General features: G+C 45.5%; 1 protein-coding gene across 4 annotated transcripts in view; it reads right to left on the reverse strand.

The window, feature by feature from the left end:
* Sgpl1 (sphingosine-1-phosphate lyase 1) overlaps nucleotides 1–13,013 on the reverse strand; it is a 53,405-nt gene that overhangs the window by 5,928 nt on the left and 34,464 nt on the right. For all 4 annotated transcript variants that reach the window (XM_037200140.1, XM_028886164.2, XM_037200141.1 and 1 more), the window contains exons 6-11: nucleotides 10,825–10,901; nucleotides 9,421–9,549; nucleotides 5,333–5,421; nucleotides 3,486–3,591; nucleotides 2,726–2,824; nucleotides 1,823–1,972 (exon numbers count right to left, since the gene is read on the reverse strand). In XM_037200140.1, coding sequence (XP_037056035.1) covers nucleotides 1,823–1,972; nucleotides 2,726–2,824; nucleotides 3,486–3,591; nucleotides 5,333–5,421; nucleotides 9,421–9,549; nucleotides 10,825–10,901 — 650 coding nt within the window. The remainder of the gene's footprint in view (nucleotides 1–1,822; nucleotides 1,973–2,725; nucleotides 2,825–3,485; nucleotides 3,592–5,332; nucleotides 5,422–9,420; nucleotides 9,550–10,824; nucleotides 10,902–13,013) is intronic.

Genomic DNA, 13,013 nt, shown 5'->3' on the forward strand with positions numbered 1-13,013 from the left:
ACATATCAAACACTGTTAACCAGTTGCTCCTGAACAGTCTTCTTTTTTAAAAGGACTCTGCTATTAGCATACTGTCACTTAGGCTCAGGAACTCCAGTATCAATCCTCCTCATCTTCAATAACCTCAAGACTTCAGAGACTTTTGGCACAGGGGCCCTGGCTGTATAGTCAGTTGACAGGGAAATACTCTTAGCCCAGTATGAGCAAAGGCAGGAGCTCCTTTTCTCCATGACTTGTCATCTCTGCACCTGATGGCTGACCTGACAACTGTGATGTTGTGTCTCCCAAAATATTGTGCACCCTAATAAACTTATCTGGGGTCAGAGAACAGAACAGCCACTAGACAGGCAGAGAGGCCAGAAAATGGTGGCACATACACCTTTAATCCTATCACTTGGGAGGCAGAGACCTATCTGGATCTCTGTGAGTTTAAAGCCACACTGGAAACAGCCAGGCATGGTGACTCACGCCTTTAATCCCAGGAAGTGATGGCAGAAAGCAGAAAGGTATATAAGGCATGAGGACCAGAAACTAGGCTAGTTAAGCTTTTGAGCAGCACAGTTCAGCTGAGAGGCATCCAGTCTGAGGAAACAGGATCAGCTGAGGAATCGGCAAGGTGAGGTGGCTGTGGCTTGTTCTGCTTCTCTGACCTTCCAGCATTCACCCCAATACCTGGCTCCAGGTTTGTTTTTATTAATAAGACTCTTTAAGTTTCATGCTATTATAGATGTAACCAACCGTCTTATTAAATAAGAAACACAGAAATAATGCAAAAGAGAAAGCCGAGAGGTCAGAGCTCAGAGCTAAAATCTCACCCTTCCGCCTGCGGTGTCCCAGCTTCCCGAAGGAGACTCTCTTTCCTGTCGGTTCGTCTATTTAAAGTATTTTGTTCTGCCTTCTCATTGGTTGCAAACCCAAACACGTGACTGCCTCGTCACTGTCTGAATGTACAGCCCCCTAGGTCTTAAAGGCATATGTCTCCAACGCTGGCTATATCCCTGAACACACAGATATCTATGGGATTAAAGGCGTGTACCACCACCGCCACACTCTTGCTATGGCTCTAATAGCTCTGACCCCCGGGCAACTTTATTTATTAACATACAATCAAAATCACATTTCAGTACAATTAGATTACCACCACATGCTATAGACGACAGACAAGAGTCAGAGTTGACTTTATACATTGCTATGTGTGCTGGTTTGAATGAAAATGGCCACAGAGGCTCATAGGCACTATTGGGAGGTGTGGCCTTCTTGGAGCAGGTGTGGCATTGTTGGAGGAATACGTCACTGGGGTGGGGGTTTGAGGTCTCAGATGCTCAGGCCAGGTCTTTCTGGGCCAGCAGATCCAGATGTAGAACTCTCAGCTACCTCTCCAGCACCATGTCTGCCTGAATGTTGCCCTGCTTCCTACCATGATGATAATGGACTAAACTTCTGAACTGTAAGCCAGCCCCAATTAACTGTTTTCCTTATAAGAGTTGCCATAGTTGCTGGGGGGCAATGGTGCACGCCTTTAATCTCAGCACTTGGGAGGCAGAGCCAGGCGGATCTCTGTGAGTTGGAGGCCAGCCTGGGCTACAGCGTGAGATCTAGAACAGGCACCAAAACTACACAGAGAAACCTTGTCTCGAAATACCCAAAACAAAGAAACAAACAAACAAAAAAAGAGTTGCAGTAGTCACAGTGTCTCTTCATAGCAACAGAAACTGTAACTAAGACAGCACCCGTGTGAGGAGATTAATGTTTCAGTCAAGTCATTTTGTGGAGAATAGCTACAATCACCAACTGTCAGCAACCGGTCACTTCCTTGGCTCACCTTATGAGTATCTGCTGAAATGCTGGTCACACCTTTCACCCGAAAATCAAACTGTTTCTTCAGTGGGTACCCTGCTTTCTCCGTGAAGACAATGAGGAAGCCTCCAAGACAAGCATCCACATGAAGGGGGATTTTATATTTGACAGCCAGCTAGTTAAAAAGAACATATGAGAATATAAATAAACCCTTAGCAGGATGTGAGTGGAAAGACAGGCTACTCTGAACTATATCCTGTAGGTGTTAAAAAGTGGCTATGTATATATTTATTTGAAGACAGGGTCTCGTGTATTCCAGCCCGGGCTTGAATTTTTCTGATCCTCCTGCCTCAGATGACCAGCATATGCTACCATGCCCAGTTTTATGGGGTGCTGAAGATCAAATCCCAGGCTTCACACTTGTCTGGGGTGCCCTCTACCAACTGAGCCTCAACCCCAGACCCCAAATAGTTACTTTTAACATTGTTAAATGAAGTCTTGTTTTTCATGTATACTTAGTCTTCAAAAGAGTCCATCTGCAATGTGTTTCATGTAATTTGTATTTAAATATGCCTTGACCTCAAGTTCCCCTGACCCCTGCCCCTGCCCCTACCATGTGAGAAATAGCAGAGCTCTCAGTTAACAGTCTCTGGAGGAGAAGGTCCTACTTCAGTCATTATGTGGTGGGAATCTAAGAATCAGTACTATTTCAAAATACCTGGGTTAAAGGCGGCCTGGGTCATGTACTACCCTTCTCCTAACCCAGATGCCAGTGACTCCCACAAGAGTGCAGGGGCTTGCCTTCGGGTTGCTGAGTGCCAGCGATCCCTGGTATGTCCAAACCTAAAGTCAGAACTCCTTCTCTTCACAAAGCCCTGCACCATCCCATCTGTCTTAAGTACTGATCGGCACAGCCCACATTTCTCACCTTGGCCACTTCAGGGATAGGATCTACCACGCCATGAGGATACTGTGGGGCAGAACAGACCAGCATAGCTGTGTTCCTGGAGATGGCTCTTCTCATTGCCTAGGGAGTTAGAGTTGAAGAGAAGTAAGTCTTGGTCACAGCGGCTCATGTTTCCACTGTAAGGACAATATGGACCACTGGCTTAGAGTCCAGGTTCCCAGGGACCTCCTCTGCCTCTTCTACACCCTGGGAAGACTGCCTTCTGCTAGGAAGGGCGCACCCAAGTCCACACGGAAACACCACCCGAGAGCAACGAAGCCGCTATGGAAACAAACAACACTGAGCGAGGAGGCAAAGGAGCCAACTCTGAGTCCCAGCCCCACAATCCACCAGTGATGACCTAGTAAAAACTTGACTTAACCTTACAGCCCACGAGTTCCAATAATGGAACAGCTTCAATAAAATGAAAAGTTCCTCTACACATGTGTGAGACATAAAAACATGTTCAGATCCGTGAAAGGGAGCGTTGGGGCAAGTCCATCCATACTCGTATCTTACAAATGAAGGGAAGAAAGTAAAGGACTTGCAAGTAAACTCTGGCTCTACACCACGAGGGACCAGATCACCCACCTTTCAGTACTCAGCAACCTGGCTGGCTGTCACACGGCCAGTCTGGTTTCTGCTCTGGCTGCTCTAGTCTGAGCAGGGGAGTCCATCTGTGTGCAACTGGAGAGGGGTCCCTGTGCCATTATTCTGCCCCTTGAGCCTTCAGAGGACTCACCCGCACATCCACCTCCATGTTCTTGTTCTGTGAGACACGTACGATCTTCATTCCAAAATAATGAGCTGCTTTGTCAAAGGCGGCATGGGCACTCTGAGGAGCCACACTAGGTGATGAGGAAAAGGGACTAATGAAAGGTACAGCACACCAGAATCCAGGAGAACACTGCAGCAAACCGTCACCAGTTCAAATTCTGATCACTTTTCCTCACACTACTATGTTTATATTTCCTTGGCGTAAACAAGAAAAGACGTACTGATTTTTCTGCAGTTTCTTCCTACTATTTGGGACATTTAAAAATGTTCAAAAGGCAAGAGGAAGGAAAACTCAGGAACACGAAAGGACACAAAGCCTAAGTTGCACCAGACAGGAAATGGCCATCAGACAGGGGTTCAGAGGAGGGTGTGTGAGGCAGACCCTCCAGAGGACCCCTGAGAGAAGCAAGATTCGGAGAGTAAGGCTGCCCAGCAGAGACGCAGAGGCAGCAGCCAGGCCTCAGGCAGAGGGGCCTGCCAACCCTGAACAATCACCAACCTACGGAAAACTCAACTCTGTCTCTCCTCCGTGGTTACAAATTGTTTTCAAACACTGTTCGAAGAGGAAAAGAGCCACGGTACAAGTTTGCTTCCACACATCCCCATTACTCCACTCTGGCCATTACTGTTTCCTTTAAGGGAGACAAGTCTCTCCACGGACTAAGCGCCAAGCACCAAAGGTTGGCATGTGAAGATGAGGATGGCAGCCAGGGTGGTTTTCCTCGGCAAAGCGAGTCAGTCTGGCGATACATTCAACAAAAACTTACTTAGTTACCTATGCTTGGAGAAAAAGCAAAACACAAAAACATTAGCCCCAAAGGTACAGCATCAATTCCCTGTATAGAAGGTGGTCTGAGGAGATGGCTCAGAGGTTAAGAGCACTGGCTGCTCTTCCAGAGGTCCTGAGTTCAATTCCCAGCACCCACATGGTGGCTCACAACCATCTGTAATGAGATCTGCTGCCCTCTTCTGGCCTGCAGGCCAGAAAAACCAAAAAAAAAAAAAAAAAAAGTTATGAAGAAGATTAACTTGGAAAATTTAAGTAATTTTTTTGACTCAGGAAGCCTTTCATGAAACATGTGACCATCCTCCTCCCCTAAAACAGCTCACAGGATGAGGACACAGGAACCTTGTCTGTAGATCTCTATGCTGGACAGACAGATTGCTAGTGGTTGAGATTAACTCTGCTAATCAGCAACAACACCCCGTGGTCTGGCCTAAAACCTCAGCATCGTCACATGGGACACCAGGACAGCTGTATGCATAATAAATAAATCTTTTAAAAAAAAAGAAGGTGGTCTAGAGGAAAGTCAGCCAAGAACCAAAATGACATCCACACCAATGGCAATAATAGTAACTAAACCTAAAGAAAAAAAATTATTTTTAAATTCTTCCTTCTAGCAATAGCTCTTAGGGGGAAATGTTCCTGCCGAGCGCTTGAGGGTGGTCTAAGATGCTTCAGAAACATTCACCGAAGTACAGGACAAGGACAGTTTTCCTGAGGTTCTGGGTAAATTAACGACAGAGGACTCAGACAGGGAAAAGGATGCCATTCTTACTGACAGTGTCCAGTGTGTTTAAGCTCGCGTAACCAACTGCTCCATTCAGAAGACGACTAGATGAGAAGGGATAAGGCTGAGGGGCTGGGCCAGGGAGAGAAGGCTGGCATTGTAGGAGGAAGAGAAGCGGCAGACAAACAGATTGGGCTCAGTTGGCACTGCACTACCCCAAACAGGCATTATCAGAGGGGAAACACACACACACACACACACACACACACACACACACACACACACACACACACACACATACATTTCTGGAGTTTTGATCCCCTTCTCAAAGGCCAAGTCTCGATAAGCTTTGCAAGCCATCAGGATGCTTTCTGTGCCCCCAGAAGTCACCTAGACAAAGAAAAGAAGACAGGAGTAAGTTAGGGATCGGGGAGGGATCAGGAGGTACAGCCCACTTTGGCCTTAACAATGTTTGATGCAGAAACAGACCAGGGCGTGGGCCATGCTGCAGAGCAGACACTGTCCACAAGGACAGTGTGGGTCCGAGACCACAGGGATTACAGGGTGTGCCAGTGTCCAAGCCATTAACACTTCGGAAACTCCACTTGACGTTCAGTAAACACACCCTATTACCTCACTATCTTTTAGTGACAGCTGAGCTTGAATAATTTCCTACCAAGCCAAAGGCTCCAGCACTGAGCCAGTAGGGTCTCATCTTAGACTCAGCATCTGTGAAGAGTCACACACTCTTGGGTTCACCATTAGTTCTGTTGATAAGAAGTAAAACGTTCTGTATTTTGGATTATACATTCATTAGAGTTAGAATGAAGAATGAGTACTAAACTTTCCTAACATTTACATACAGGATAAAAATACCATTGAATCCCAGTGGTCTAGAGTTACAAAGAAGGCTGGGCAGTGGTGGCACACGCCTTTAATCCCAGCACTCGGGAGGCAGAGCCAGGCGGATCTCTGTCTGTGAGTTTGAGGCCAGTCCGGTTTGCAGAGTGAGATCCAGGACAGGCACCAAAACTACACAGAGAAACCCTGTCACGAAAAACCAAAAAAAAAAAAAAAAAAAAAAAAAAGTTATGAAGAAGATTAACTTGGAAAATTTAAGTAATTTTTTTGACTCAGGAAGCCTTTCATGAAACATGTGACCATCCTCCTCCCCTAAACAGCTCACAGGATGAGGACACAGGAACCTTGTCTGTAGATCTCTATGCTGGACAGACAGATTGCTAGTGGTTGAGATTAACTCTGCTAATCAGCAACAACACCCCGTGGTCTGGCCTAAAACCTCAGCGTCGTCACATGGGACACCAGGACAGCTGTATAGAAAGCTGGGCAAGTACCAGGCCTTACACGCTCACCAAGCCCGACAATGACCTAAACAAAACATTTCCTAATTCCCAGCCATCTATGTCATGTGTCCTGTCTTTGGGACAGAAATTTAATTATGGAATAAAAACAGAGGTCACAAGCCACTTGTGTCTATCAACTTCCTTCACAATACAGAAAAAAAATCACTTTGAAGTGTGTGTTTAAGAACACAAAACATTTCCTTTCAGTTGTGGCTGAACTTGGTGGCATTTATGCAAGCCAGCCCACGTACCTGTAATCTGTTTTTTTAGTGTATGAATTTGCCCTCTTGTCCACTGTGAAAGAGGTGAATGAGTTCATAGAGGAGAAGGTATTCTGAAGCAAGAGAAGAAGGCCTCAGAAGTGTTTAGGACCCACAGCTAGGTTCGGTCTAAAGATTTCCCTTTAATTTGGCTCCATCTTCTTGCTTCTCTCAACAGCGAACCCTTTTTCAGCTCAAGACAGACACACAGAGAGAAGCAGAGACAGAAGAGAGACTGGGGGGGGGGCAAGGAGAGCGCTCTATAGAAGTCTAGACACAAGGAGAGACAGAACTGGACATCGTCCTCCCTCCTGGTCCCTGCCACACCACCACAGAGGAGAGACAAGGTTTCACTGCAGCAGTGTGACCGTCCACAGCTGTATCTGTGCGTTACTAGGGAAGACCTGAGAAAGGGGACAGCAGCAACAGCCCAAGACTCCGCGATAACCACCACCAAGTACGGGAAGAGAAATCTACGGGACAGATGTCACACACAGGCAAGGAGACAGCAGCACAGGACAGACTCAGAGGTGAAAACCACACAGTGGCCGGCCAGCCCTGGAAATCAGGGAGTCAGCCAAGAGTCTTATGAGCACACCCTGGCGGGAGCTCCATCTTCCGGAAACAGAGCTCTCCTAGGCTCCTCCTTTCTCTGTGTAGTGGACACGACTGATGGGGAGCAAGAAGTAATGTGGAAAGACAGGACAGCAAACCTGACCCCTTTAAAGAGGAAAGATCTCGGGGACTCGTGGTGGAGAAAAGCTCAGTCTACTCCCCTCTTTCAACTGCGCAGAGAGAACGTCTCATGGAATCTCGGAAGGTTCTAATAGGAAGAACAAAGTTCCTCCAGCCAGCCGGGCAGGCATCAGCACAAACAGACCATCAGGAGAGACCACGGCAAGAACCAAGACAGAGCAAATGGTGACCACTGTAAACCTGGGGGTGGGGTATGAAAACTAGAAGGGGACAGCTGAAGGTGCTTCCTTATAATGGTTTCTCACCCTAGCACTCCAGTTCTCAACCTGTGCGTTGAGACCGTCGGAAACATGTACATTTCCGATGGTCTTAGGAACCCCCAACCATAAATGTATTTTTGTTGCTACTTCCTAACTGTAATTTTACTACCGAGCGGCGGGTGTCTCCCTTCTCAACCCACAGGCTGAGAAGCACTCACTGCTCCAGTGCATGATCATAAGAGCATAATTCAGGACAACAGGAGACAAAGCCAGACCACACAACAGCAGATGAGGTAACAGATCAACAACCAAAGAGCAAACGGCCCTCACTGAGGAGTAAGTATGTCAAGAACAGCAAGAGACAGAATAAACACCCCCCAAAATAAAAAATTCTGACTCGGAAAAAAAGACCTGAGATACACTTAGTGAATCCAGATGGTAAAAAAGACAAGGACAGAGGGACCAGCGCCCTCTACACTTAGAGAGCTGGGTGGTGCTGTCGATGTCTGGACGGCTGGAGAGCCGAGGAATCGTGCAAATACTGGATAACCTAGAAAAGATGTGAGGGTGGGCTGGAGAGATGGCTCAGTGGTTAGGAGCACAGGCTGCTCTTCCAAAGGACTTGGGTTCAATTCCCAGCAACCACACGGCAGCTCACAACTGTCTGTAACTCCAGTTCCAGTGGATCCGACGCCCTCACATAGACATACACGCAGGCCAAATACCAACACACATAAAAATTAAATGAATAAATTAATTCATTAAAAAAAAGATGTGAGGGCAAGAAGGGATTCAGAGGGAAGGGGCTTTCTATTGATTTAGGTGTGTCCCATAAGAAAAATATGATGTAACTTTTATTCCCAGCAACACACAGTAATAACCTAAGTAACTTTCCTAAGAAAAATCACTAAAAAGTTTGATAAGGCATTAAAAAAATTATATCTATCACTGAACTAACACTAAGAATTATCTAAACCCTACAACAAAGTACAACCCAACTTTCTACAAGACAATCTGCCAAAGCCAGATCCTCCCCTCCAACAGTGTGTCGACCAGGGGTTTGCCCAAGGTCACAGTGCAACAGGAGACTGCAGAAAACCCAAACTCCTTGTTGTTCAAGAAATAAACCTCACTAGTGTGAGAGAAGGTGGCTTTGCAACGTGACAATGAAGTTAAGAAAAACACTTTTTTTTTTTGGTTGCGCCTTTCCTGGAGCTCACTTGGTAGCCCAGGCTGACCTCGAACTCACAGAGATCCGCCTGGCTCTGCCTCCGAGTGCTGGGATTAAAGGCGTGCGCCACCAACGCCCGGCTAAGAAAAACACTTTTAAGAAAAGAAAATGCAGAAAAAGCCAACACACCTACAATCACAGCACTAGGGAGTGGGAGGCAGGAGTTTCAGGAGTTCAAGGTTACCCTCAGCTACAAAGCAGGTTCGAGGCCAGCCTGGGCTGTAAGACAATCTCAAAATACCAAAAGGAAATGGGGGTGGGTGGGATGGAGAGTAGATAAATGCCAATCTATAGGATGAATAGTGAGAAGAGAAAACAGCCAAGCAGAGAGATGTGGCAAAATATCTAGTGACCCACAGAGTTCTTAAACTGTCCTAGCAGCTCTGTACAGGCTTAGATTTGTGAAAGCATGAAGTTGAAGGGAAAAAATACCAAGAATATATACCAAAATGTTGACATTCAACATTCCAAAAGCACAAGGAACATTTGAAAATTGCACTTCCTCTAGATCATTCTACAATAACAACACAGTAATCGTATAACAAACTATTTTAAAACTTCTATTAGAAGCCACTTACACATCCACAGGAATCTGGTCCCCCGTTGAAGAGGGAACAAGTCATCCTTACAATTTCTGCCTCTAACTTCCGTAGTCCGGGGAAGATATCTGGATGTAATGGATTGCTCCACGCGAACTCTCCATAAGCCTGCAAAGAAATGCAGAGGTATAATGTAAGACGGGCTGTTCCACTGAACGACAAAGAAGCACTCATGAGTAAGGTTTTCGGGTATTGGGTCCAGAACTGGAAAAAGGGTATGAACTATTCCCCAACTTAAAGATGGAAATATAATGGAAGAGATAGACATCTACATGTTTTACAATGTGGTAAGGGAAGAAGTATAAATGCAGTTAAAAGTATTAAACTCTAACACCAACAGATCACTATCGCTTTGAATTCATACAGCCACTGTTATTGAATTAATATATCTGTATGTGCTAAGGGATCCTGATGAGGGGACTGCGAACATCCCGAGTGCTCTAGAGGTGTTTGATGAGAGGAACCTCAAGAGATGCATGGAAATTCATCCTATGGAACAGGAGGGAAAGAAATGTGAACGATCAAGACACGTATCTACACGGAAGGTATCAGGGATAATTAAAATAACAGGTAGCAGTTGGAATGTAAAGAGACACGTCATTCCTACTACATGAGAACTTGACCTTCATCTACAGATAATGAAGAGTTTAAACAAAGAATTATGACCAGGACATTATGTCAAGACATAACTAAGTAAGCCCTCTAATACTAAGGTGTGTGTGGTTTCACAGTAATAAACACAAGGCCTGAAAGACCACAACTTTAACTGTAATTTCATATATGAAGTGGCGTTCAAAACTAAGCTTGATTTCAAATGGAAGAAGCTACATCCCGTTCTAAAGTCAGGATCATCTTGTGGGGTATGCTTTGAGAACATTGTGATCAAGCAGCCTTGCCCTGACTCCTGTATCAAACAACATCACTTCTAGCATAAAAAATCTCAAATGAAGCCCAGCAAAGTGGAACAGACCGTTAGTCCCAGCACTCGGGAGGCAGAGGCAGGCGGATCTCTGTGAGTTTGAAGCAGCCTGGTCTACAGAGTGAGTTCCAGGACAGCCAGGGCTACATAGAGAGACCCTATCTCAAAAAACAAAAACAGTATCCTCAAAATCCAGGCTCCTTCACTAAAAATATGGCTTCCTCAGAGAACCTAGTGAAGACCAGAGATATAAATGACATTTCACCTTTTCACAGTCTGAAGACGCATTTGACATTATTATGCACAGTCACCTGTTTACATGAAAAGAAACTTCTAAATTGCTCCGGTTTTATTTCAACAGTGAACTTCCCTTAGATGATATTGCTATTATTATTACAAAAAGGACAGTAAACAGTTAAGTGGACTAGGAACGGCACCCGTGCACACAAGCGCCCCATGCTCACCTGCACCAGCAGCTCTGTGAGTTTCGGCTCCCCACTGTACACAGCCCCTGAGGCTTTCCCTTCTTGCCAGACGACATCTGCAGAAAAAGTCAAGGCCCCTGAGTCAGCAAGCAGGCATCACTGGGAAGACGGGTATTAATACAGACAGGACAGACAAGAACTTCAGTGCACATGGGTAAAAGAAATTCAGGAACCAGACATATGGCTCAGCAGTTAAGAATATGTATTCTCTGGCGGTGGACCAGAGTTCAGATCCCAGAGCCCGCATCAGGCAGCTCACAACTTCCTGTTTCTCCAGCTCTAGGGGACCCCATGCTGTCTTCTAGCTTCTGAGGGAGGGCATCTGCACTTAAGTATACATATTCCCACACAGACACACACCCATACATGTAATTTTAAAAATACTTTTAAAGAGTAAAAGAATAAGTTGAGTAGAAACTCAATGCTGTTCATATATTAAAAAAAAAATTAATAATGATTTACCACAGCAAAATAGAGATGAAAGACCATTCATTAATTGTGAGAAAAGACAGGACCTGCATCAAGGTATAATAAAGACAGTGATGTCGCCCCACCCTCAGCTACCTTCTCAACATCAAAGCTGCTCTTTGCCTCCATGTATTTCCTGGTCCCCATATGACCCTTCTCTGTAGCAGCTTCCCCATCCCTTCCTTTCCCAATCCAGGCACAGGAAGTGGAGGAACTGCTATAAGCAGAGCTGACAGAAAAGAGCAAGTGTGAAATCTCACTACACACACACCCCAGAGCCGTAGCCAGAGCACAAAGCACACCAATGGAGGAGCAGCTCCAGCTCAGGCCCCTCCCGTTCTTCCAGGCCTGGAAACACTGCAGTAGCCACTTGCCCGGGCCATAACCACCGTTCAAGTGCAGGCATGGAAGTGACCACAAGACAAGGCGAGAAGGGTTCCCCACCAGAATCCCGCTTGCTGTCCCGGAAACAGTCTGTACATATTAACAGATCTGCTGAGATGGGCCCGTCAGGTCTTCCTGCTCCCACAAGGCTGCACCCTATTGGAAGTAGTCTGGGAGAGGGGTGTTGCAGGAACACACTAACCAAAAAGTACATGGAACCACCGGCCCTCCAAAACAGAGTTCTCCGGTTCTAACAAGAGCTGAACAGCAAATGTAGAGGCAAAGCCCTCCTTCCCACAGCCATGTGTCATTCAGTCTGACTTTCATTCTCTTCTTACAGGACATGGCTGTGTGCCATACATCTCCAGGCTGATGGTCACCATGCTTAAGGATAGACAGGGTGCATGGCTTCACATCCTGCTCTTTGACTATTCCAAAGAATACAGATGGGTTAGGACATAAAAAATGAAGGCAGGACGGCAGCATATGCCCTGAAAACCATGGAAATCTAGACAACGCAGGTCCCAGGGCTGCTAACGCCTGTTCCATTATTATGGCATCCTGGACCAGGAGTGCTCAACCTTTTAACATTATAATATGGCACTGTTATCTGCAAACGTGTTGAGTCTCACTCACGGCTACCTTGGGAAACATGTTTCCATAGGCTACAGGCTGGACATACTTGTCCCAGACCAAATGTAATTCTGTACTACACAATATCAAGAAATCTACATGTATCCATCATAAACTTTAAAAGCTGTTTGTCAAAGTGCAATCTGAACTGGGCCCTAGAATAGAAAAATGGATACGAGTAGAAAAAAAACGGTTAAACAGAATTTGTTCCTAGTTCCTAGTGATGTATTGGTGTTATTTTTCTTCTTTTGACAAATGTAACATGCTTTTAATCAGGGTGAGGAGCACACAGGAAATTGCTATACCATTTTTGCTACTTGATTATAAATTTAAAATGTCAAACTGAAAAGCTTATTTGGAAGGAGATGTTGCCTAGTTGGTGAGTGCTTGACTGGCATGCACCGGGCCATGGTTTCAGTACTAGCACTGCATAAACTAGCAGTGAGACACCCTGCAATCAAGCTCATGGGAAGTGGCCGCAGGAGGATCAAATATTCCAGGTCATCCTCAGCTCTATTAAGAGCCTGCTTCAAACCCCAAAAGGCTTAGTTTTTAAATCTTACCTATAACAGACATGCATGTGTTTATGTTAATAATAGCAGCAGTAATACTTAACATCTATTGAACAACTATTATATGACATATGCTAGACACTACATGTTTCCATGTATGATGTCCTTTAA

This window comes from Peromyscus leucopus, chromosome 16_21 (assembly GCF_004664715.2).
Source record: "Peromyscus leucopus breed LL Stock chromosome 16_21, UCI_PerLeu_2.1, whole genome shotgun sequence".
In the NCBI taxonomy this organism is placed as follows: domain Eukaryota; kingdom Metazoa; phylum Chordata; class Mammalia; order Rodentia; family Cricetidae; genus Peromyscus; species Peromyscus leucopus.